Source organism: Bombina bombina, chromosome 1 (assembly GCF_027579735.1).
Source record: "Bombina bombina isolate aBomBom1 chromosome 1, aBomBom1.pri, whole genome shotgun sequence".
In the NCBI taxonomy this organism is placed as follows: Eukaryota; Metazoa; Chordata; class Amphibia; order Anura; family Bombinatoridae; genus Bombina; species Bombina bombina.
In genome coordinates, this window is record NC_069499.1 from 681668842 (window position 1) to 681691945 (window position 23104).

A 23104-nucleotide genomic window follows, 5' to 3' on the forward strand; every position below is an offset into this window, starting at 1 on the left:
TTTTAAAAAAAGGTTTGAAAATGCCCTTAAAACTCCAAAAGCAAGCGTCGTGGCAATACAATTTAAATTACCCAGTGATCTAACAGCACATACAGTATTTTAGCACCATCACTAGAGGTCATTGCAATGTCAATTTATGTAAAAGATCAAAAATACAGACTGAATAATTTTACGAAATAAAAGGCGATAGCAGATAAATTTAACAAAACTATAAAAATTTAGCGCCTTAATTTTATATACGCCCCAATCGGACTGTTTTTTTCTCTACCAAAGTGATACAGATATATTGCTAAAAGTGCAATCAGTGACGGAGTTTAAAATAGAGTTAAAAAAAATCATAAGACATGAGCGTGCGTGAGCCAGAACGAGGCTTGAATCACCCACGTGATTGAGATCAATCGCTGAGCTTTAGGCTGTATCATATGACGTAGATCACGTGACTGAGCGGTGTCAGTGTGCGGAAGTGCAGATTATACACTTGAAGCACGGAAGTATGGACAAAACCTCTCTAAATTCGGGTCCCTTGCCCGTTGTGGACCTCAGACAGTGAGTCACACACACTGAGAATCAATTGCTATGGGAGGAAGGTTTTAAGCTACAAGGAGCCGAGGAATTAATCTATAAATGAGCCAAGGCATCTGACGCATTTTAATTGTTAGGGAGAAATATAGTGTCAGGGTGAAAACCTAATGACATTTAATAGTATCACGTTATATTTTGGTTAATGCTAATATGCTTGTTAGAGCTAGTATTTTCGTGGTGCTGTGCTGATGGATATGCTATGTGGTCGTATGGTGCAGGTGTAACGTGGGCGCAAGGACCATGGTTGTGTTAGGGGTGACAGGCGTCTGTGGAAATGAATACGTGTGAGGAGGATTATGTGAGGGAAAAGGGATATAGTAGTTAAAGCAACACAATTAGTCATTAGCTATGAATTTACAATATTTACTAGATCGTTGGGCCAGAAAGCTTACCTGACCTCGTTTTTTTTCCTGCAACACTAACCAGCAGGAAAACTTTATTAGCAACAGAACAGAGCCAGAACTTTTGAAATATATTAGATACAAGAGCATCTAAGTTTCTTTAACGGGCTTGAATATGACTAATTATTGAATCTCATGTATGTGTGTGCATATAAAAAAATAATATATATATATGACTTGATAGTGCTTTGAACATATAGAAATCTAAAATTAACACAAACGTTTATTACTTCTGTGTTCTGTTACACAATCAGATATATGAAAAACTGTTTTTCTTTTGCAGTGTATGTTGACAACTAAACACCTTCAAGGTCATTGATTAAACATATAGTTGTCATTAGCAGCGTCAAACCACTTGATCACTTTTACCCCATTTATTATCACGATTTTTTGGTGTTGGCAAAAGCTGAATATTGCTAGATCCTGTTGGATCTTGATGGATCTATGTTTGCTTTGTACATACAAACCTGAATCCTGCTAGATCTAACTTTGTTTTTCTATATAAAAAACAGACCAATATGTCAGTCTTTTTCAAACAAACACGTCTAGATCCTTCTGGATGTAAGTTTCCTTTACTCAAAAGTATGGATCATACTGTATCCAGCTTTTTATCTCACACATGAACACAGTAAAGTTTGCCAACCAGTTTACATTATGACGTAGCTGGTGTAATACTTTGCAATATAATATTTTATATTTTTTTCTGTTATTTATATATTTTACTTACACTATACAAAGCACAAATATATTGCAAAATTTAAAATAAAATGGCTTCACTGTAATTTTTCAAACAAACACTGAGACAAACATTGACAATATTTCAGATTAGCTTATTTTAGCACAATAATTGGTTTCAACTTTAGCCAAAGTGGTTGGTAAAATCAGGCTGTTTGTGTGCCCAGTAAGTAAGTCCTGGGGAGAACACTGTGTGATCAGCTTTGACAGCAAGTTCTTCATTGGTAGTTTTGAAATGTACTATGCAGATCCACATGTACACTGCTTACATAGTTAATAGGTGTAGATTGCAATAAGACTTGGCCATTGATCTGTTTGCTACGAGTCAGGGGTGAAGTTAGATATCATAGAATACAATATTTATTAAAATGTAAGGAAAAATCTTCCAAAATTTGTAAAACCATAGAAAATGTGTTAATTTGAAGGGACAGTTTACTTGAAATGTTTTATTGTTTAAAAAGATAGATAATCCCTTTTATTTCCCAGTTTCGCACAACCAACACGGTTATATTAATATACCTTTTTATCTCTTGGATTACCTTCTATCTAAGCCTTTGCTGACTGCCCCCTTATCTCAGTTCTTTTGACAGACTTGCATGTTAGCCAATCAGTGCTGACTCATAAATAACTCCATGGGTGGGAGCACAATATTATCTATATGGCACACATGCACTAGCTGTGTTTAACTGTGGAAAAACTGTCAAAATGCACTGATATAAGAGGTGGCTTTAAACAGCTTAGACATGAGCTTATGAGTCTTTCTAGGTTTGGCTTTAAACAAGAATTCCAAGAGAACAAAGCAAATTTGTTAAAGTGAAATTAGAAAGTTGTTTATAATTGTGTGCCCTATCTGAATCATGAAAGTTTTAAGTATTGGGGAAAAAAATTCTAAACTCAAGGATATGGGTTTTTTTTTTTTTTTCTTCAACCATTATATCTCTAAAAATATCTTATTGGGCAAAATCAAGTATTTTTACACTGCTGTGTGTAAACCATGGATATTGCTGTAGTTTAAAAAAAAAACTGGCTAGTTTAAAAATGTCAAAAGGATTTTTTGTTCAAGTATTGTGGATAAAACTGCTAGACTACAGGGTGTGTATATATGTTTTTTTTTCTTTCATCAAACATTTTAGCTGTAAAAACACATATCAATAACCAATAGACCTCTTTTCACACTCCTAGAAAAATGAGTTACAAAGTCTGTAACAAAAAAGAGTGCTTTACCCCTACAATTTTATATAGTATATTTTTAAGCAACTTTCTAATTTACGCCTATTATCAAATTTTCTTAATACTCTTGGTATCTTCATTTGAAAAGCAAGAATGCAAGTTTAGATGCTGGCCGATTTTTGGTGAACACCCTGGGTTGTTCTTGCTAATTGGTAAGTAAATTCACCTACCAATAAACAAGTGATGTCCAGAGTACCAAAAATTGGCTGGCTCCTTAGCTTAGATGCCTTCTTTTTCAAATAAAGATAGCAAGAGAACGAAGAAAAATTGATAATAGGAGTAAATTAGAAAGTTGCTTAAAATTTCATGCTCTATCTGAATCATGAAAGGAAAAATTTGGGTTCAGTGTCTCTTTAATAAATTCAGAAATAACATTGTAACAAGAGGACCTGTGTTAATATGTGGGATGTCAGATTGCGAGATTAAAGCTATCTAGATAATACTCTCTGTAATTATAAAGTCCTTGCACAGTTAACTTTAGCACAGCTGTTCAGTGTAATAGATTCTGTCTAATCTAGCCCCCGCTATAGAAGGGGCTTTTAAGCAAAGTGAAAGTCAATGGGAGCCGGATTTACCGCAGGGCTACTGGCTAAGAGGTGAAAACGCCTCATTTTAGCAAAAAAAATTTTTTAGCCGTAGGCTGCTGTAGCAGCTAAGAACAACGATCGATTGAAACAAATAAAGGAGTTTTCTACATGAAGTATCTGTCAGGGTGCCAGGAATCAGACTGAGAAGAGAAGTGCAAAAATAATCACACCTTTATTAATAGCAACAAATAATAAAGTCCACAAGTCAAATAACAAGCCAGGAGTCAAAACCAGAGCTGGTAGTCAGACGAGCCGAGTCAGGAGCCAAAGCGAGTACTGAGACGAGCCGGAATCAGGAACAAGGAGAACGGCAGAGTCAGGAAGCAGCCAGGGATCAGAAACCAGGAGGGACGTCAGACAGCCAGGTAATACACAGGAACTCTCACAAACAGGTCTCAGACAACGCAAGGGCAAAGCATACTGAACAGAAGCCCTTTAAATAATAAGTGATGACATCACAATTCTTAGACTGCAACCTGTCTCACATGGATGATGTACACCAGTATAGCCATAAAAGGGCAGGAAATGAGCAGCATCACACACTATGCACCAGAGTCAGCAAGAGGTGAGTAAAATGGCTGCCAGCAGCACATGGCAAACAAAGCAGGGAAAAAAACCCTGACAGTATCTTATACTTCATGAATGAATGTCCCCTTTTATTTTTTTTAATAGTCAATCCTAGTGTTTGTAAAACAATAGGATTGACTTTCACTTTAATGTTTAACTGACTTGTTTCACTATCATAGCATAACGTCTGATCTCAGAATATAACACACATTTACAAGCTATTGACAAAAATTATTGCAATCAACAATTATAAGCGGTTAAAAAACAAGAGTATGAACTCTCTGAAGCCATATCCCTGACACGTGTTTCGCTCATGCTTCCTCAGAGGGGTTACATGCTGGCTGTTTGGTAAATCTATTTACTGGTTCGTAAGTCCCACCTTGTTTGTGGGATAGGATGATCATGAGGAATTATCTTAATTCTGATTGGTAGGATTGCATGTTAATCATGTTTAGGCATCCAATGGGGATACATTTTTCATTCAAAGCCTTATGCTATACTCTGTCACATTTTGCAAACTTATGCATGTTGGTTACGATAATATATGTTACTTTATCAGGGAGTTCTTTATTTTGCTACTGAAGAATAAGTTCTAAATGTTCTTATTGTACATACTTTCACTTGTTGTGTGTACTTTGTATTATACCACCGAGATATTATTTGGTAATAGGACCATATGCAGGGTTTTTGATCTATTTATTACAGGTTGGTATTTATAATTAAAGTATTGGATACATCAGTCGCATGACAATAATGACAGATGTTTTAATGACAAAAGCTAGATTACGCAGAACACTGTGTACCATTTCTGACATATTTTAATAGAGTGTCATAGGGGTATGGTGTCTATTAATGTTAGTATTTCTCTAGAGTTAAGTGGGTTGTTCATAAATTTCTAGGGCAATAGATACCAGTTATGTTTTGAAGAGGAAAGTAGTTTAATTTGGCTCACATTAGTGAGTGTAAATTTTAAGGGTGCAGGAATAGTTATTTCTAAATATTATGTGAAAGTCAATTTCTATGAATTTGTTACTTAAAAGTGTGTTGAAGAGAACATTGGTTGTGTGCACATAGTTAAAGAGGTAGGTTACATTAAAATTATCGTAATAAAGTGAAGTGGATGTGAAGTATATGAAAAACTTAGTGATAGAGTGTCACAAATGAATTGCATTATTAAATATTGTGTATTGTTGCTTACAAAGTATGCATACTTGGGTAGTAAAGTGTTAAGTAATTAACACAAATAATTATTTGGAGAATAAGGGAAAAGTGTCTAGGAAAGGGATGAAATCCTTAATCAAGCATTATTTATTAAGTAGTAATGAGCTGCGGCAAATGTGCAGAATTAAATATATTTGGTTGTGATGTACTATATTTATAGGTATACAAAGTAATTGTTATATTCATTTGAGTCCTTTTGGTTGTATGGAGTCTAATAGATATATCCATCTACATTCTGACTTTAAAAGTGCTTTTTCCAGATTTCCTTCTCTTATGCCCAGACAGATTTTCTGTATCGCAGCATATTTCAAGTCAGGGATTCCACTTTTTTGTGAATTTTTAGAAAATGTCGTGCCACTGATGTGATAGTTTTTACCTTTTGGATACATCCTTTGTGACATTTTTTATATTATTGGCATGATCCAAAATTCTGCCATGTGTAAACCAATGATACAGTTGTATGATCTTTTATATGTCAGCAAAAAAATCTTAGGCAAGTTTTCATATAAATAAACAGCCCACTGAAACTTGCATGGATCAGAATGTGTCATTCAGAAACTAGTTAACACAAGTAGTTTTATTGGTTAATAGAATACACAAAACATTCCCCCTACAGACATTTTTTTTTTTAAACTGAACTGCTCCTATTTTTAATTCATATATTTTAAATATATAAACAACATCTTTGATATTTATACAGTTTTTGTTTTCCCGTTTTGATCTTGGTAGATAACAAAGTAAGGTTCTGAACCGGAATATAACCTATTTTAAAAGACAACAATCCTTGGCTATGAACAAAGACATGTTTACTCAAAACATTTGTACATGTTAGCTATCTAAAGAATATTTAAAGAAAATAGAGATTTTGACATTGCAGTTGCTCTGTTACATTGAAATCTTCTATGGCAGTACACACATGCTGTTCATTAACAAAATAATTTATGCTGATTTTCCTGAGTTATCTTTATCTTTTACATTTAAATTTTTCATATAATAAAAACCTGGTTTGGTGATCCAGATTTTTGTGATCTTAGTAAATAGATTTTTTCAGATTACGGTTTAGTAAAAAATGTAGTTTCAAGAGATTTTTTTCTTCTTTACATGAAGAGGACTTCATTCAATTGTACGTGGTTACAATAACTAAACATATTATTGCTATGGTAGAAGACACTGGCTAGCACAAACTTTTTTTTTATGTGATTCAGACAGAAGAACATAGTTTTAACAAAGTTTTCATTTTACTTCATTCTCATGGTATTCTTTGCTGAATAGATAGCTAGTGTGGACATTTCTGAAGCAGTGCATGACAGGAAACACTGCTGCTACCTGCTGTTCTTGCAAATGTATAGCATCATTCTAAAACTGCTGCCATAGATTGCTCCAGTCACATGCACACTCCTACACCGTCCTATCTGCTTTTCAACAAAGGATACTCGGAGAACAAAGTACAATTAGACATAAATTAGAAAGTTTTTAAAATGTTATACTTTTCCCTTGATTTTGAATGATTTTTTGAGAGGGTTGACTTTTTTTTTGTGTGTGTGTTTTAATTTTATTTTTAAATAATTTTTATTGAGGCATAAAAAAGAAATACAGATATTCAGTATAATACAATATATAAGCTTAGTAAATGTCACAATGGACAAATATTATGAAATAGCAGAAATATTATTAGATACCGTGTTTTGTAAGGGTCGTTTTATGCACGAATAGTACATTACCTCATGTTTTTTGGTTATTTTTTAATATAAATATATATATATATATATATATATATATATATATATATATATATATATATATATATATATATATATTGTATATCCCCATAATAGACAATAGAATAACCAACAAAATGTCCCCAAGTAGTAGATATAGGCTTCTCAAGGAACATCTATAGCTACGGGGGAGTTTTTTTAGGGGGAAATGAAGAAAACTAAAGATAGGGTATTCAAAGGATGCATTTTCCTATGTTTACCAAAGTAAACAGAGTGGGGAGACGGGGCTATTATTGCTATAGGAGGGGATAGCTGATCTAAATATTATTATGGTATCCAATTTATCTTCAATATTTAAATGTAGGATAATCATCCTCCAAACATTGTAGCTAACATAAATTGTAATTATTATAATATTGATGGAGATATTAACTGGATGATAATACTGAGGTGTTTTTGTTATTTATTGTAGACCACTTATGGTATATGGGGGGTACATTTTAAGTGGGCTAACTTAGGGCTAGATTTATTAACGCCCTACGGCTGCAAGTTCTCACAAGAACTTGCTCGCCGTCATTTATCAAGCAGCGGTCACCAGACCGCTGCTTCCCTAGCCTCTTCGCCACCTCTAATGTGGCGAAATTCAATCTCCTCGGTCTAGTCAGACCGAGGAGATTGACAGCTCCTGCCTGCGCGTGATTGGCTGTGCGCGGGCGGGATTGCACGCGAGCGCAAAATTGTGCTTGTGTGCAATGCCGAATATTTGCGGGTATTTTCGCCCCGCCACAGGCGAGCTGAGGCGTACAGGGGCTCATATACGCTCCCCTGTACGCCTCAGCTTTAATAAATCTAGCCCTTAGTGCCTACTATGGGAACAGAGATTGCAAGGGTTTGTCTCTTTTAATGTATTGAGTTTAGATTTATGAAGTTTTAATAAATATTGTTTTGATTTTTCAGAAATGACGGCTCGTTAGTATCTACGTTGAAGACCCTATTATTCTTCACAATTTTGATGATCATGCTTCCTATTGGACTGTATTTCTCATCTAAGGTCTACGTATTTGAAGGTCAGTACGTTTGGGATTTATTTTAAAGTAATAAAAAGCAGTGACTTTCCTTCTGTGTCTTAGTGAAATTTTGTTTTTAGAATTATGTTACGATGCAGAATTCAATTGTTCATGTAGTTTGGCAGCCATTTTTTATATTGTTATAAATGCTTAAAGGAACAGTCTAGTCCCAAATAAACTTTCATGATTCAGATTGGAAAGTTGTTTAAAATTACATGTCCTATTTGCTTTTATCACCTATTTCTTCTGTTAAGTGTGATCAGTCCACGGGTCATCATTACTTCTGGGATATTACTCCTCCCCAACAGGAAGTGCAAGAGGATTCACCCAGCAGAGCTGCACATAGCTCCTCCCCTCTACGTCACTCCCAGTCATTCTCTTGCACCCAACGACTAGATAGGATGTGTGAGAGGACTATGGTGATTATACTTAGTTTTATATCTTCAATCAAAAGTTTGTTATTTTAAAATAGCACCGGAGTGTGTTATTATCTCTCTGGCAGAGTTTGAAGAAGAATCTACCAGAGTTTTTGTTATGATTTTAGCCGGAGTAGTTAAGATCATATTGCTGTTTCTCGGCCATCTGAGGAGAGGTAAACTTCAGATCAGGGGACAGCGGGCAGATGAATCTGCATAGAGGTATGTAGCAGTTTTTATTTTCTGACAATGGAATTGATGAGAAAATCCTGCCATACCGATATAATGTCATGTATGTATACTTTACACTTCAGTATTCTGGGGAATGGTACTTCACTAGAATTACACTGTAAGAAATACATAAAGCTGTTTAATAACTAGAGATTATGTTTAACGTTTTTGCTGGAATGTAAAATCGTTTTCATTTACTGAGGTACTGAGTGAATAAATGTTTGGGCACTATTTTTCCACTTGGCAGTTGCTTAATCTGTTTTCTGACAGTTTCTGTTCTCCCTCACTGCTGTGTGTGAGGGGGAGGGGCCGTTTTTTGGCGCTTTTACTACACATCAAATATTTCAGTCAGCAACTCATTGTATTCCCTGCATGATCCGGTTCATCTCTACAGAGCTCAGGGGTCTTCAAAACTTATTTTGAGGGAGGTAATTTCTCTCAGCAGAGCTGTGAGAATTATAGTTTGACTGAGATAAAAAACGTTTATTCTGTAATTTATTTCCTGCTTTCAGAATTTGTTCTCTTTGCTAATGGGATTAAACCTTTGCTAAAGTTGTGTTATTTACAAGGATTGAGGCTATAACTGTTTCAATTTATTAATTTTCAACTGTCATAGATCTTCTGTGCTTCTTAAAGGCACAGTACGTTTTAATATTATTCTAATTGAATTGTATTTCCAAGTTACAAGTTTATTTGATAGTGTGTTAAACATGTCTGATTCAGAGGATGATACCTGTGTCATTTGTTGCAATGCCAAAGTGGAGCCCAATAGAAATGTATGTACTAACTGTATTGATGCTACTTTAAATAAAAGTCAATCTGTACAAATTGAACAAATTTCACCAAACAACGAGGGGAGAGTTATGCCGACTAACTCGCCTCACGTGTCAGTACCTACATCTCCCGCTCAGAGGGAGGTGCGTGATATTGTAGCGCCGAGTACATCTGGGCGGCCATTACAAATCACATTACAGGATATGGCTACTGTTATGACTGAGGTTTTGGCTAAATTACCAGAGCTAAGAGGTAAGCGTGATCACTCTGGGGTGAGAACAGAGTGCGCTGATAATATTAGGGCCATGTCAGACACTGCGTCACAGGTGGCAGAACATGAGGACGGAGAGCTTCATTCTGTGGGTGACGGTTCTGATCCAAACAGACTGGATTCAGATATTTCAAATTTTAAATTTAAACTGGAAAACCTCCGTGTATTACTAGGGGAGGTGTTAGCGGCTCTGAATGATTGTAACACAGTTGCAATACCAGAGAAAATGTGTAGGTTGGATAAATATTTTGCGGTACCGACGAGTACTGAGGTTTTTCCTATACCTAAGAGACTTACTGAAATTGTTACTAAGGAGTGGGATAGACCCGGTGTGCCGTTCTCACCCCCTCCGATATTTAGAAAAATGTTTCCAATAGACGCCACCACAAGGGACTTATGGCAAACGGTCCCTAAGGTGGAGGGAGCAGTTTCTACCTTAGCTAAGCGTACCACTATCCCGGTGGAGGATAGCTGTGCTTTTTCAGATCCAATGGATAAAAAATTAGAGTGTTACCTTAAGAAAATGTTTGTTCAACAAGGTTTTATATTGCAACCCCTTGCATGCATTGCGCCGATCACGGCTGCAGCGGCATTCTGGATTGAGTCTCTGGAAGAGAACATTGGTTCAGCTACTCTGGACGACATTACGGACAGGCTTAGAGTCCTTAAACTAGCTAATTCATTCATTTCGGAGGCCGTAGTACATCTTACTAAATTTACGGCGAAGAATTCAGGATTCGCCATTCAGGCACGCAGGGCGCTGTGGCTAAAATCCTGATCAGCTGATGTTACTTCTAAGTCTAAATTGCTTAATATACCTTTCAAAGGGCAGACCTTATTCGGGCCCGGGTTGAAAGAGATTATTGCTGACATTACAGGAGGTAAAGGCCATGCCCTGCCTCAGGACAAAGCCAAAGCCAAGACTAGACAGTCTAATTTTCATTCCTTTCGTAATTTCAAAGCAGGAGCAGCATCAACTTCCTCTGCACCAAAACAGGAAGGAGCTGTTGCTCGCTACAGACAAGGCTGGAAACCTAACCAGTCCTGGAACAAGGGCAAGCAGACTAGGAAACCTGCTGCTGCCCCTAAAACAGCATGAATTGAGGGCCCCCGATCCGGGATCGGATCTAGTGGGGGGCAGACTTTCTCTCTTCGCCCAGGCTTGGGCAAGAGATGTTCAGGATCCCTGGGCGCTAGAGATAATATCTCAGGGATACCTTCTGGACTTCAAATACTCTCCTCCAAGAGAGAGATTTCATCTGTCAAGATTGTCAACAATCCAGACAAAGAAAGAGGCGTTTCTACGCTGCGTACAAGAGCTCTTGTTAATGGGAGTAATCCATCCAGTTCCACGATCGGAACAGGGACAGGGGTTTTACTCAAATCTGTTTGTGGTTCCCAAAAAAGAGGGAACTTTCAGACCAATCCTGGACTTAAAGATCCTAAACAAATTCCTAAGAGTTCCATCGTTCAAGATGGAGACTATTCGGACAATTTTACCTATGATCCAAGAGGGTCAGTACATGACCACTGTAGATTTAAAAGATGCTTACCTTCACATACCGATTCACAAAGATCATTATCGGTACCTAAGGTTTGCCTTCCTAGACAGGCATTACCAGTTTGTGGCTCTTCCATTCGGATTGGCTACAGCTCCAAGAATCTTCACAAAGGTTCTGGGTGCTCTTCTGGCGGTACTAAGACCGCGGGGAATCTCGGTAGCTCCATACCTAGACGACATTCTGATACAAGCTTCAAGCTTTCAAACTGCCAAGTCTCATACAGAGTTAGTGCTGGCATTTCTAAGGTCACATGGATGGAAGGTGAACGAAAAGAAAAGTTCACTCGTTCCACTCACAAGAGTTCCCTTCCTGGGGACTCTTATAGATTCTGTAGAAATGAAGATTTACCTGACAGAGGACAGGCTAACAAGACTTCAAAGTGCTTGCCGCACCCTTCATTCCATTCAACACCCGTCAGTGGCTCAATGCATGGAGGTAATCGGCTTAATGGTAGCGGCAATGGACATAGTACCCTTTGCACGCTTACACCTCAGACCACTGCAACTGTGCATGCTAAGTCAGTGGAATGGGGATTACTCAGACTTATCCCCTTCTCTGAATCTGGATCAAGAGACCAGAAATTCTCTTCTATGGTGGCTTTCTCGGCCACATCTGTCCAGGGGGATGCCATTCAGCAGACCAGACTGGACAATTGTAACAACAGACGCCAGCCTTCTAGGTTGGGGTGCCGTCTGGAATTCTCTGAAGGCTCAGGGACAATGGAGTCAGGAGGAGAGTCTCCTGCCAATAAACATTCTGGAATTGAGAGCAGTTCTCAATGCCCTCCTGGCTTGGCCCCAGTTGACAACTCGGGGGTTCATCAGGTTTCAGTCGGACAACATCACGACTGTAGCTTACATCAACCATCAGGGAGGGACAAGAAGCTCCCTAGCTATGATGGAAGTATCAAAGATAATTCGCTGGGCAGAGTCTCACTCTTGCCACCTGTCAGCAATCCACATCCCGGGAGTGGAGAACTGGGAGGCGGATTTCTTAAGTCGTCAGACTTTTCATCCGGGGGAGTGGGAACTTCATCCGGAGGTCTTTGCCCAAATACTTCGACGTTGGGGCAAACCAGAGATAGATCTCATGGCGTCTCGACAGAACGCCAAGCTTCCTCGTTACGGGTCCAGATCCAGGGATCCAGGAGCAGTCCTGATAGATGCTCTGACAGCACCTTGGGACTTCAGGATGGCTTACGTGTTTCCACCCTTCCCGTTACTTCCTCGATTGATTGCCAGAATCAAACAAGAGAGAGCATCAGTGATTCTAATAGCACCTGCGTGGCCACGCAGGACTTGGTATGCAGACCTGGTGGACTTGTCATCCTGTCCACCTTGGTCTTTACCTCTGAAACAGGACCTTCTGATACAGGGTCCCTTCAAACATCAAAATCTAACTTCTCTGAAGCTGACTGCTTGGAAATTGAACGCTTGATTTTATCAAGACGTGGGTTTTCTGAGTCAGTTATTGATACCTTAATACAGGCTAGGAAACCTGTTACCAGAAAGATTTACCATAAGATATGGCGTAAATACCTATATTGGTGTGAATCCAAAGGTTACTCTTGGAGTAAGGTTAGGATTCCTAGGATATTGTCTTTTCTACAAGAAGGTTTAGAAAAGGGTTTATCTGCTAGTTCATTAAAGGGACAGATCTCAGCTCTGTCCATTCTGTTACACAAACGTCTGTCAGAAGTTCCTGACGTCCAGGCTTTTTGTCAGGCTTTGGCCAGGATTAAGCCTGTGTTTAAAACTGTTGCTCCACCATGGAGTTTAAACCTTGTTCTTAATGTTTTACAGGGCGTTCCGTTTGAACCCCTTCATTCCATTGATATAAAGTTGTTATCTTGGAAAGTTCTATTTTTAATGGCTATTTCCTCGGCTCGAAGAGTCTCTGAATTATCAGCCTTACATTGTGATTCTCCTTATTTGATTTTTCATTCGGATAAGGTAGTCCTGCGTACTAAACCTGGGTTCTTACCTAAGGTAGTTACTAACAGGAATATCAATCAAGAGATTGTTGTTCCTTCTTTATGCCCAAATCCTTCTTCAAAGAAGGAACGTCTACTGCACAACCTGGATGTAGTCCGTGCTCTAAAATTTTACTTACAGGCAACTAAGGAATTTCGACAAACGTCTTCTCTGTTTGTCATTTACTCTGGGCAGAGGAGAGGTCAAAAAGCTTCCGCTACCTCTCTTTCTTTTTGGCTTCGTAGCATAATTCGTTTAGCTTATGAGACTGCTGGACAGCAGCCTCCTGAAAGAGTTACAGCTCATTCTACTAGAGCTGTGGCTTCCACTTGGGCCTTCAAGAATGAGGCCTCTGTTGAACAGATTTGCAAGGCTGCAACTTGGTCTTCGCTTCATACTTTTTCCAAATTTTACAAATTTGACACTTTTGCTTCATCGGAGGCTATTTTTGGGAGAAAGGTTCTTCAGGCAGTGGTTCCTTCTGTATAAAGAGCCTGCCTATCCCTCCCGTCATCCGTGTACTTTTGCTTTGGTATTGGTATCCCAGAAGTAATGATGACCCGTGGACTGATCACACTTAACAGAAGAAAACATAATTTATGCTTACCTGATAAATTCCTTTCTTCTGTAGTGTGATCAGTCCACGGCCCGCCCTGTTTTTAAGGCAGGTAAATATTTTTTAATTTATACTCCAGTCACCACTTCACCCTTGGCTTTTCCTTTCTCGTTGGTCCTTGGTCGAATGACTGGGAGTGACGTAGAGGGGAGGAGCTATGTGCAGCTCTGCTGGGTGAATCCTCTTGCACTTCCTGTTGGGGAGGAGTAATATCCCAGAAGTAATGATGACCCGTGGACTGATCACACTACAGAAGAAAGGAATTTATCAGGTAAGCATAAATTATGTTTTTGCTTTGTTCTCTTGGTATTCTTAGTCGAAAACTGAACCTAGGTAGGCGCATATGCCAATTTCTTAGACCTTGACGACTGCCTCTAATCTGAATGCATTTTGACAGTTTTTCACCACTAGAGGGCATCAGTTTGTGTGTCATATAGATAACATTGTGCTCACGCACGTGGAGTTACATAGGAACCAGCACTGATTGGCTAGAATGCAAGTCTGTCAAAAGAACTGAAATAAGGGGGCAGTTTCCAGAGGCTTAAAAACAAGGTAATCACAGAGGTATTAATATAACTGTGTTGGTTATTCAAAACTGGGGAATAGGTAATAAAGGGATTATCTATATGTTTAAAAATTCAAATTCTGGTGTAGACTGTCCCTTTAATGCTATTTTTAATTCAGCATAAAGCAAAAAAAAAGTTTGACGAAAATGGTCTAATTTTACCATGTTGATTAAAAGTTATGATATATGCTATTTTGTGCAATATGGTGTTTTTTTCTTTTTTTTTTTCTTCCAGGCCTGATCTAAACTATTTTCTTTAGGTGGTTTTCATAAATGTTCTAGCATCTGGCTCTTTTGTGCTTGTTCAGGGAAGATTTTAATACCAAATCTCGACAAAATCATGTGCAACACTCCTGATGGAATTTCTGTTTTCTTTACCACAGATTTCTGTACCCTAGGTTGAGGAGAAGTCTTAAATAATCAATTAATTCAAGACAATTTGTCAGCAGATGGGTTATTGTTTACAATAAACATTTGAACTCTGATTAGCTTGGCTCTTTTGGCATTTTTAAGATTTACCCCATGTGGCATCTAATTCCAGGGTGGCACTAGTTCCCTCAATGAGGCAGAAGATTCTGCAATTGGCAAAACACAGTTCCTTTATGTTAATGTAAACCATCTTCTGGTAGCAAGCTCACTGTTGCCAAATTCCTGTACTAGAAATATGCATTAGACATTCTCCTAATAGTGAGACCTTCTTGTCCCAACCAGTGTTCTTCTAAGGCCAGTTTTGTGAGCCGCTCAGCAGTGAAATAGTGAATAAGGGAACCACACATTGCAGTCTGCATTGTGTAGTGTTTGCTAATTGCTCTAATTATTGAATCGTCACTTGACACACAATATAAAAAATCAAAGATCTTGTATACAAATGTCTAGATAGAAAATAGTCAAAATGTGTGTTTATACCATTTAAGCTCTAGAAATCCATAAAAAAATATCTTAAACTATAAATGCATAAAAACAAATATTTTGAATTAATTTTTTTGTAGAGAAATACGGACGAGTGATCTATAATGTTCATCTTGTCGCTTTCTGACCCGCTGTTAAAGGGACAGTCTAGTCCAAAACAAACTTTCATTATTCAGATAGGGCATGTAATTTTAAACAATTTTCAAATTTACATCTCACCAATTTTGCTTTGTTCTCTTGGTATTCTTAGTTGAAAGCTAAACTCAGGAGGTTCATATGCTAATTTCTAAGCCCTTGATGGCCGCCTCTCATCTCAGGGCACTTTGACAGTTTTTCACCACTAGAGGGTGTTAGTTCATGTGTATCATATAGATAACACTATGCTCACGCACGTGGAGTTCCTAGGAGCCAGCACTGATTGGCTAAAATCCAAGTCTGTCAAAAAGACTGATATAAGGGGGCAGTTTGCAGAGGCTTAGATACAAGAAAATCAGACGTAAAAAGTGTATTAATATAACTGTGTTGGTTTTGCAAAACTAGGGAATAGGTAATAAAGGGATTATCTATCTTTTAAAACAATAATATTCTGATGTAGACTGTCCCTTTTAAATGGAGGCAGCATCCAGTCTTTCTGCTTCTCCAAATTCAGATCTTGCGGCTTCTCCCAATGCAGTTACTGGCACTTGGGCAGTTCTCTCCTATAAAGTTGCCCACACCTATATCCACACTGAGGGTTTCTGGATGTTAAACGGGGAGGGTCTCTGATTCTTTTTGGTTGTGTGAGAATGGTTGCCAGTTGTCAGAGGATTTCCTATGTGTGGTCCACCCCACCCCCCCTTACTTTGACGTCCTCAGCATTTTCATAGAAGCAACTAAATCTCTCAGCTCTATTTAGTTGGCAAGCTTCACGGGGGAATTTAATATTTGTGATCAGAACAGAAGCTTGCAGGCAAAGTATCCTTTCAAACTCCAGTTGTGCACATAGGGTGTTAAGGATATGTTCTCATAAACTTGTAGACAACAACATCCACTGATTATATTACAGACCCCTTCACTCCACAATAATAAGAATGTCTCAGGGGTATCAAGGTTAATGCCAAGTGGTGTCAGAGTAAGGGGCAGTGATGAGGAAATCCATCTGAGAACTGGTGACCATTCTCACACAACCAAAAAGAATCAGAGACCCTCCCCCTTCAACATTCAGAAAAACTCAGTGTGGATATAAGAGTGAGCAGTTTTAGGAGAGGACTGCCTGAGTGCCAGTAACGAAATTGGGAGAAGCCACAAGATCGCCAATTGGAAAGGCAGAAAGACCAGACCGGAAGCTGTCTCCATTTAACAGCGGGTCAGAAAGCAACTAGATGGACATTTATAGATCACTCGTCCGGATTTATCTCCAAGAGTTGGCTTATAACAACAACAGTTTGTGGAAGACCGTTTTGTTTTGTGTTTTTACTCCACGTTCATTTCAGTATCTGTACTATTAACTTATACAGAACTACAGGCCTACAGTTTGTATTCGATTTTACCCCAAAGGGTAGATCTATATACTGTTTCTGAACCAAATGTTTACGTGCACCTTTAATCTGTTTTGTGGTGGGACGTCCCATTTTTTTAAAAACATTTTATTATTATTATTTTAGAAATTTTTCATGCATTTTTAGAAATTTAATGGTATATAAACAGGTTTTAACTATTTTCTATCTAGATATTTGCATAGAAGATATTTGTTTTATTATTGTTTCAAGTAACAGTGCATTAAATTGTATTACTTTTATACATCTACTCCATTTCTTAATAGATTTAGTTTTGTGTATTATTCCACTCTAGCAATTATTGGAAAAGTCGGTTGCATAGAGCAGGAGCAGTGATGATTAACCACTAAATGCCAAAAACCCCCAAGGCAGAACATGCTTTGATCTGAGATGTCATTGCAGAGAATGCAGCATGTCTGCAGAAAGAACAGGACACAAGGAACTGTTAGCACTTTTGCTTTGCAGCGCTGCTCCACAACAGGCTGTTCTCTTTAAACAGCGCTTTGCTCTGGTCGCATTTTGTACATTTTCCTTAACACAGTGCAGCTACTGTTTGAAGAGAATAGTAAAAAAAACCGGGGTAGCACTGCAAAGCAGCATCGCATTGATCGATGACTGCCTTTTCTTAACAGCTGCTATATAATAAATAAAATGTAAAAATTTGCCTTTATTCTCCAGTTAATCAGTATATTGCAATTGAGCTAGTGCTTTAGTATAACTGCCTAATTTAAAATTGTATTTAATTTCAAAATTACCTGGAGAAAAATTTTGCCCCCAAAAATGTCATTGTAGAAAGTGAAAAAAGGTTCTGCCTCTGGGACCAAAACATATTTACTTCGCTAATAATAATAATTGGAAAAGGAATGCTGTGCACCTTCACATCTTTATTGCTTTGATAAAGAATATGGGTAAACTAACGGGGATCTTCCACAAAGACATTGCAAATGGGGAACGCTGACAAAAAGCTGCAATTTCCAGATTGATTGCTCTTTGCATCCTCTCTCAGCTTATCAAATAATGAATGGCACCTACGCCACAGGAACTTACAGCTTATTTTACAAGGCAGACTCTGCTTTTTGAGCAGATGAATCAGGCATTGACTTATATAAAGTAGCTGTGTGGCATTCATTACACATTTCTGAAATTTTACAAACTGCATGTGTGTGTGAGGAAAAACTAGTTTCTGCATTCGATTCTAATTAAAGTTTTCTTAAAGGTTTTTTGTGTGTGTATGTTTTTGCTCTTTAGCTTGGTACATTTTTATTTGTGAGTACTACCAAAGTTAGCCTAGATAACTAGAAATTTTAAAGGGACAGGCTACACTGAAATTGCTATTTAAAAATATAGATAATTCCTTTACTACCAACATTGTTATATTAATATATTTTATTTGACATTTAAACCTCTAAATGTCTGCCTGTTTCTAAGCCACTACAGACATCCTCTTATCACATGCTTTTTTATTTGCTTTTCACAACAGGAGACTGCTAGCTCATGTGAGCCATATAGATGTTATTGTGCTCATGCCCAAGGAGTTATTTATAATTTAGCACAACAAAAGTTATATGCTTAGATACAAGATAATCACAGAGGTAAAAAAGTAGGGATGCATCGAAATGAAAATTCTGGAACGAAACCGAAAATTCAGGATGCCCTTGGCCAAAAATTGAAAATGATTTTATTTTAAACAAAATGATTTGAAAATATTTTTTTTTTCTATAATTGTCTTAATACTATAAGCCTTTTTTAATGAATTTAATCTAAAATGAAAACTACAATAAAAGCACTTTTATTGAAAGTAACACACCAAAATTGGTCAGAAAATAACTTTTAAAAAAAACAGTATAAATAAAAATCTTTTAAACGGTTTGTTATATAGGACTGAATGAAGAATATTATATTGATTATATTAATTTAATATCAATATACATTCTGCATTCAGTTCTATGTAATAGAATCAGATTTAACAGATTATTTTTAAATTTTTTACCAATTCTCCAAATAAAGTACAGTCCAAGAAAACTATTATTGTATGCAAAACAGTAAGTCAAGTAATGAACTCAAACAGCAGCTCTAAGCTAGCTTAAAATTTGAAATATGCTACACAATAATTTTACAGAAAATAACAGGATAGAAAAACTAAACCGAAATAACCGAAAATGCCATTTTTGGCCAAAACATTTCTGCTGCCTATATTTCGGCGCATCCCTAGTAAAAAGTATATTAATACAACTGTGTTGTGCAAAACTGGCGAATAGGTAATAAAGGGATAATCTATCTTTTAAAACAATAAAAATTCTATTAAAACAATAAAAATTCTATTGTGGACTGTCCCTTTAATCTTACTAGCTAAAAATTCCATATCTTGGCTCAAGTCCCTAAATATCACTTACCAAGCTTTTTGTCCCTTTTTTTTTTTTTTTCTATTGATTTTTTTAAAAAGAGAAAAATATAGTCAGTATGGAACAGGTAGGGAAGGATTTTTATGCCCATGTTAAAATGTGTAGTTTCTTTTTTTTTTTTTTTGTCTAGCCCTGATTAAAGGCTAGTCTTCTTTGAATGCTACTTATGACCGTGAGCCAAGATATGGAAATTTCTTTATGTATAATGTAACTCATGTTTCATTTCTTGCAAGTGATAGCTGACAAATGAAGTAGAAAGTATTTAAAGGATGGCTACTAATCGTTTTTCTCCATTAAAAAATAAATAAAACAACCCACATTTTAATATAGTTTTATTATTTAAAAAGTTTAATTGATGGTATGGATCCACTGCATCTTTTCTGCTGGCAAAATAATTTTATCTATTTTGGTTTTCCTTTATTATATACTTGGGTAACAAGCCTGAATAATTTATCCTCATAAATCTGCTCACTGTCAATTTCTTTTTTCTTCTGTTTCTAGGTGGATATGGAATGTCCAACAAAGACAGCTATTTTTATGCCGCCATTGTGGCTGTAATTTCTGTGCATGTGGTTTTGGCTATGTTTGTATATGTTGCATGGAATGAAGGTTCTCGGCAGTGGCGTGAAGGAAAACAAGACTAAGCACCTCCTTGATCATTCTTCAAACAACTAGTTTTGTGGTTGTATTTTTTTTTGTGGTCTTCCGAACTGTACAATGTAACTGTAACTATGCACTATATGTTGCCTCAGTTAGTAAGCTGTTAAATTTTAATGAATCCGTTGCATTTCATTAAAATACATGTTTTTGTTAACAAATGTGAATGTTTAATTAATTTATCTCCCGTCGTTCATATGTCAGCTGACCTTTCTTGTGGCTTTTTCTTGCATCTTCCACTTTCTGGCAAGCTCTGTTTTTATCTTATTTTATCCTCAACTTGCATGGCATTGTCATGAATACACTTGAGAGTGATAAATCTGTCCGGGTAACAAGAATTTCGCACTATTTCTGCTCAAACCTTTTAAGTACAGACATACAGATTGTGAATATCATAGAACTGTAAACATTGTTAAGCCTTGTTAGCCTTGACAATTATTTACTCATTTAATGCTGAATTTGAGATCCATCTTCTTCTGATAAAATAAATTTGGCACAGTTGAAAAAGGGCTAAAACATAACCTTAATTTACATCATGTAAAACTCCAGGAACTGCATATAAAGAACAGCTAAACCCGTGCTGCAGCGGTCTTTAACGTTTTGGCCAGAATGCCTTAATCATAGACTGCTGCTGTACCTGTGTCACTTCTCCTTATATGAGACATCTGAAAACCTGTACATAATCTGCTAACTCCATAAAGCCTACGTCAGCACATCAAATGCATAACAAATTACAACTCACAATCTTCATTATAGATATATACACATAACAATATATATTAAACCCTTAAAGGACCAGTAAACACAGTAGATTTGCTTAATCAACAAATGCAAGATAACAAGACAATGCAATAGCATTTACTCTGAATTTTAAATGAGTAGTAGATTTTTTTTTTTTTCTAACTAATTTCAAAGTTCTGTATATTTACACTCCCCCGGTACCATGTGACAGCAATCACAAATGCATATACGTATAGTCTGTAAATTCTTGCACATGCTCAGTAGGAGCTGGTGACTCAAAAAGTGTAAATATAAGACTGTGCAATTTTTATTTTTTTTAATGGAAGTAAATTAGAAAGCTGTTTAAAATTACATGCTGTATCTGAATCATAAAAATGTAATTTGACCTGAGTGTCCCTTTAAGCCAATAGGATGTAAGTACTATGTCACAGGGTACTTTTGCTCAGCATACCATGTTGACATAGTACCTACATCCAACCTTCTGTCTCATTCTGCAGTCTCGGCTATCAGTTTTGACAGCTAAAACTGCAGCCAGAGGCAGAAGGCATCTGCCTTCAAATTGGTAAGGGAACACTGATCGTGATCCCCTTACTATAGGAAGGCTGATCTGCGTCACTGTCTGCATTGGATTGCAGTGATGCTGTTGGAGGGAGTCAGGTGGAAGGGGCGCTTCAATACCTACTGAGAAAAAGTGTTGGATACCTAGACTACCACTACGGAGAGGGGGATGAGGTGGGGGTGTCCTTTGTACAATTGGTTGGGGGGGGGAATCACACTACAGAAATGTTTTTATATATATATATATATATATATATATATATATATATATTTTTTTTTTTAAACTATAAAGTGGGTACTGGCAGACATCTGCCATACCTAAGATGGTGGCACCTAATGAGAGGGGGTAGGGTTAGAGATTTGTTTTGGGGAGGATCAGGGAGGTGGGTGGATGAGGAGTGTTTCCTACATTACAGAAATTAAAATAAAAATACTATCCCGAAACTGCATACTAACAGCCTGTCTGAGAGTACCTAAGATGGTGACGACCAGTGGAGGGTGGGTGAGGGAATAGAGCTGTTTGGAAGGGATCAGGAGGTGGGAGGTAATCTCTACACTACAACTAAAATTAACTTTACAAGCTACCTGATTAAACCCTTAACTACCAGCAGTGTGGTGCGCAGCTGCAATAAGTAACCTAATTGCCAAAAACAATGGCAAAACCATGCATTGTCACACAATTTTAAAGAGTTGCACTCCACTGGAGAGATACTGCTATTTAGTTTTTTTGTTATATAACTTTACCATTAAAATAATATGATTTATACTTATATTTTATTATTTATAATTTAATATCTACTTTAAATAATGTAGTCCTATATTATTTGTGTAGTATACTTTAAAAATAATAAATACATGTTGCGGTAAAAATATGTTGCGGTAAAAACATGTTTCAGTAAAATATGTCAAAATAATTCAACAATCATATGAATGTAAATACTTTTTAAAAAAAACCCCATAAATAAATAAAAATTGTTCGTTGCAATAGACATCCGATCATTAATTTTGCAACAGTTATTTTTATGTGGCTTATTGTTTCTATATCCTTGGAACACATCTTTATGAGAGCCCGGTGCAGCTTCCTTCAGATCCCATGTGGTGTACACAGATCATCTGATTTAGGATATCTACAATATATAAAGAAAGAGAAGAGCATCCGGGACTCATGGTATTACTTTTATTACAACTCGTAAGCACACCACTCTATGTATCTAATGAAATGAAAAACTTAAAAAGCCCAGTCAAAGTTGTGAAGTCTGCAGCTGTGAGAACTCGGTATGATTATTCATTCACCGGATCAGTGTTCCGTGTGTGTGCTGCTGACAACCTCCTCTGGGAATAGCTGCTCTGTCATGCTTTTCCCGTTTCCTCAACGCATTTCCTCTGAATCAGACTTTCTCAAGACAATGCGATAGGGTTTAATATAGTGATACTGCACATAAATAATTAAATCTGGTCAATTACAAAAAATCTTCAACATTTCAAAGAGTGAATCTTTACTATTCATAGTATTTTTTACACTATATTCTTTATTGCCTCTCCAATTTAAATAAAATAGATACAAATACTAATCCTAGTTCTAAGGGCCCGACTTCTCGTTAGTACAGAGAGGTCCTGGGAAAAAAAAGTTAGAAACCAATTTTAGTTTGAAAGAGGTTTATCTCACTATGCAGGGTTCTTAATGTGAAGGGGAGACTACTACATTACAATATAAGGTCTAAAAAAAAATACAAAAGATTTTGCATGATTTCTCTCCATGCCATCGAGCTTTCGAATATCAGGCCAA

At 37.0% G+C, this 23104-nt stretch overlaps 1 protein-coding gene across 1 annotated transcript; it reads left to right on the forward strand.

The window, feature by feature from the left end:
- The first annotated feature begins 432 nt into the window (after positions 1–432).
- VMA21 (vacuolar ATPase assembly factor VMA21) lies at positions 433–20180 on the forward strand. Its single transcript, XM_053691593.1, has 3 exons — positions 433–546; positions 7999–8108; positions 19864–20180. Exons 1-3 carry the CDS (start codon positions 494–496, stop codon positions 20004–20006), a joined length of 306 nt encoding a protein of 101 aa, XP_053547568.1. The 5' UTR covers positions 433–493; the 3' UTR covers positions 20007–20180.
- The last annotated feature ends 2924 nt before the right edge of the window (positions 20181–23104 follow it).

Bases quoted from the DNA above. Each gene is read 5' to 3' on its own strand.
- VMA21 (XM_053691593.1), top strand. From the start codon at position 494: ATGGACAAAACCTCTCTAAATTCGGGTCCCTTGCCCGTTGTGGACCTC. The intron at 547-7,998 runs GTGAGTCACACA...TTGATTTTTCAG, and splicing joins CCCGTTGTGGACCTCAGACA to AAATGACGGCTCGTTAGTAT. The intron at 8,109-19,863 runs GTCAGTACGTTT...TTCTGTTTCTAG, and splicing joins TAAGGTCTACGTATTTGAAG to GTGGATATGGAATGTCCAAC.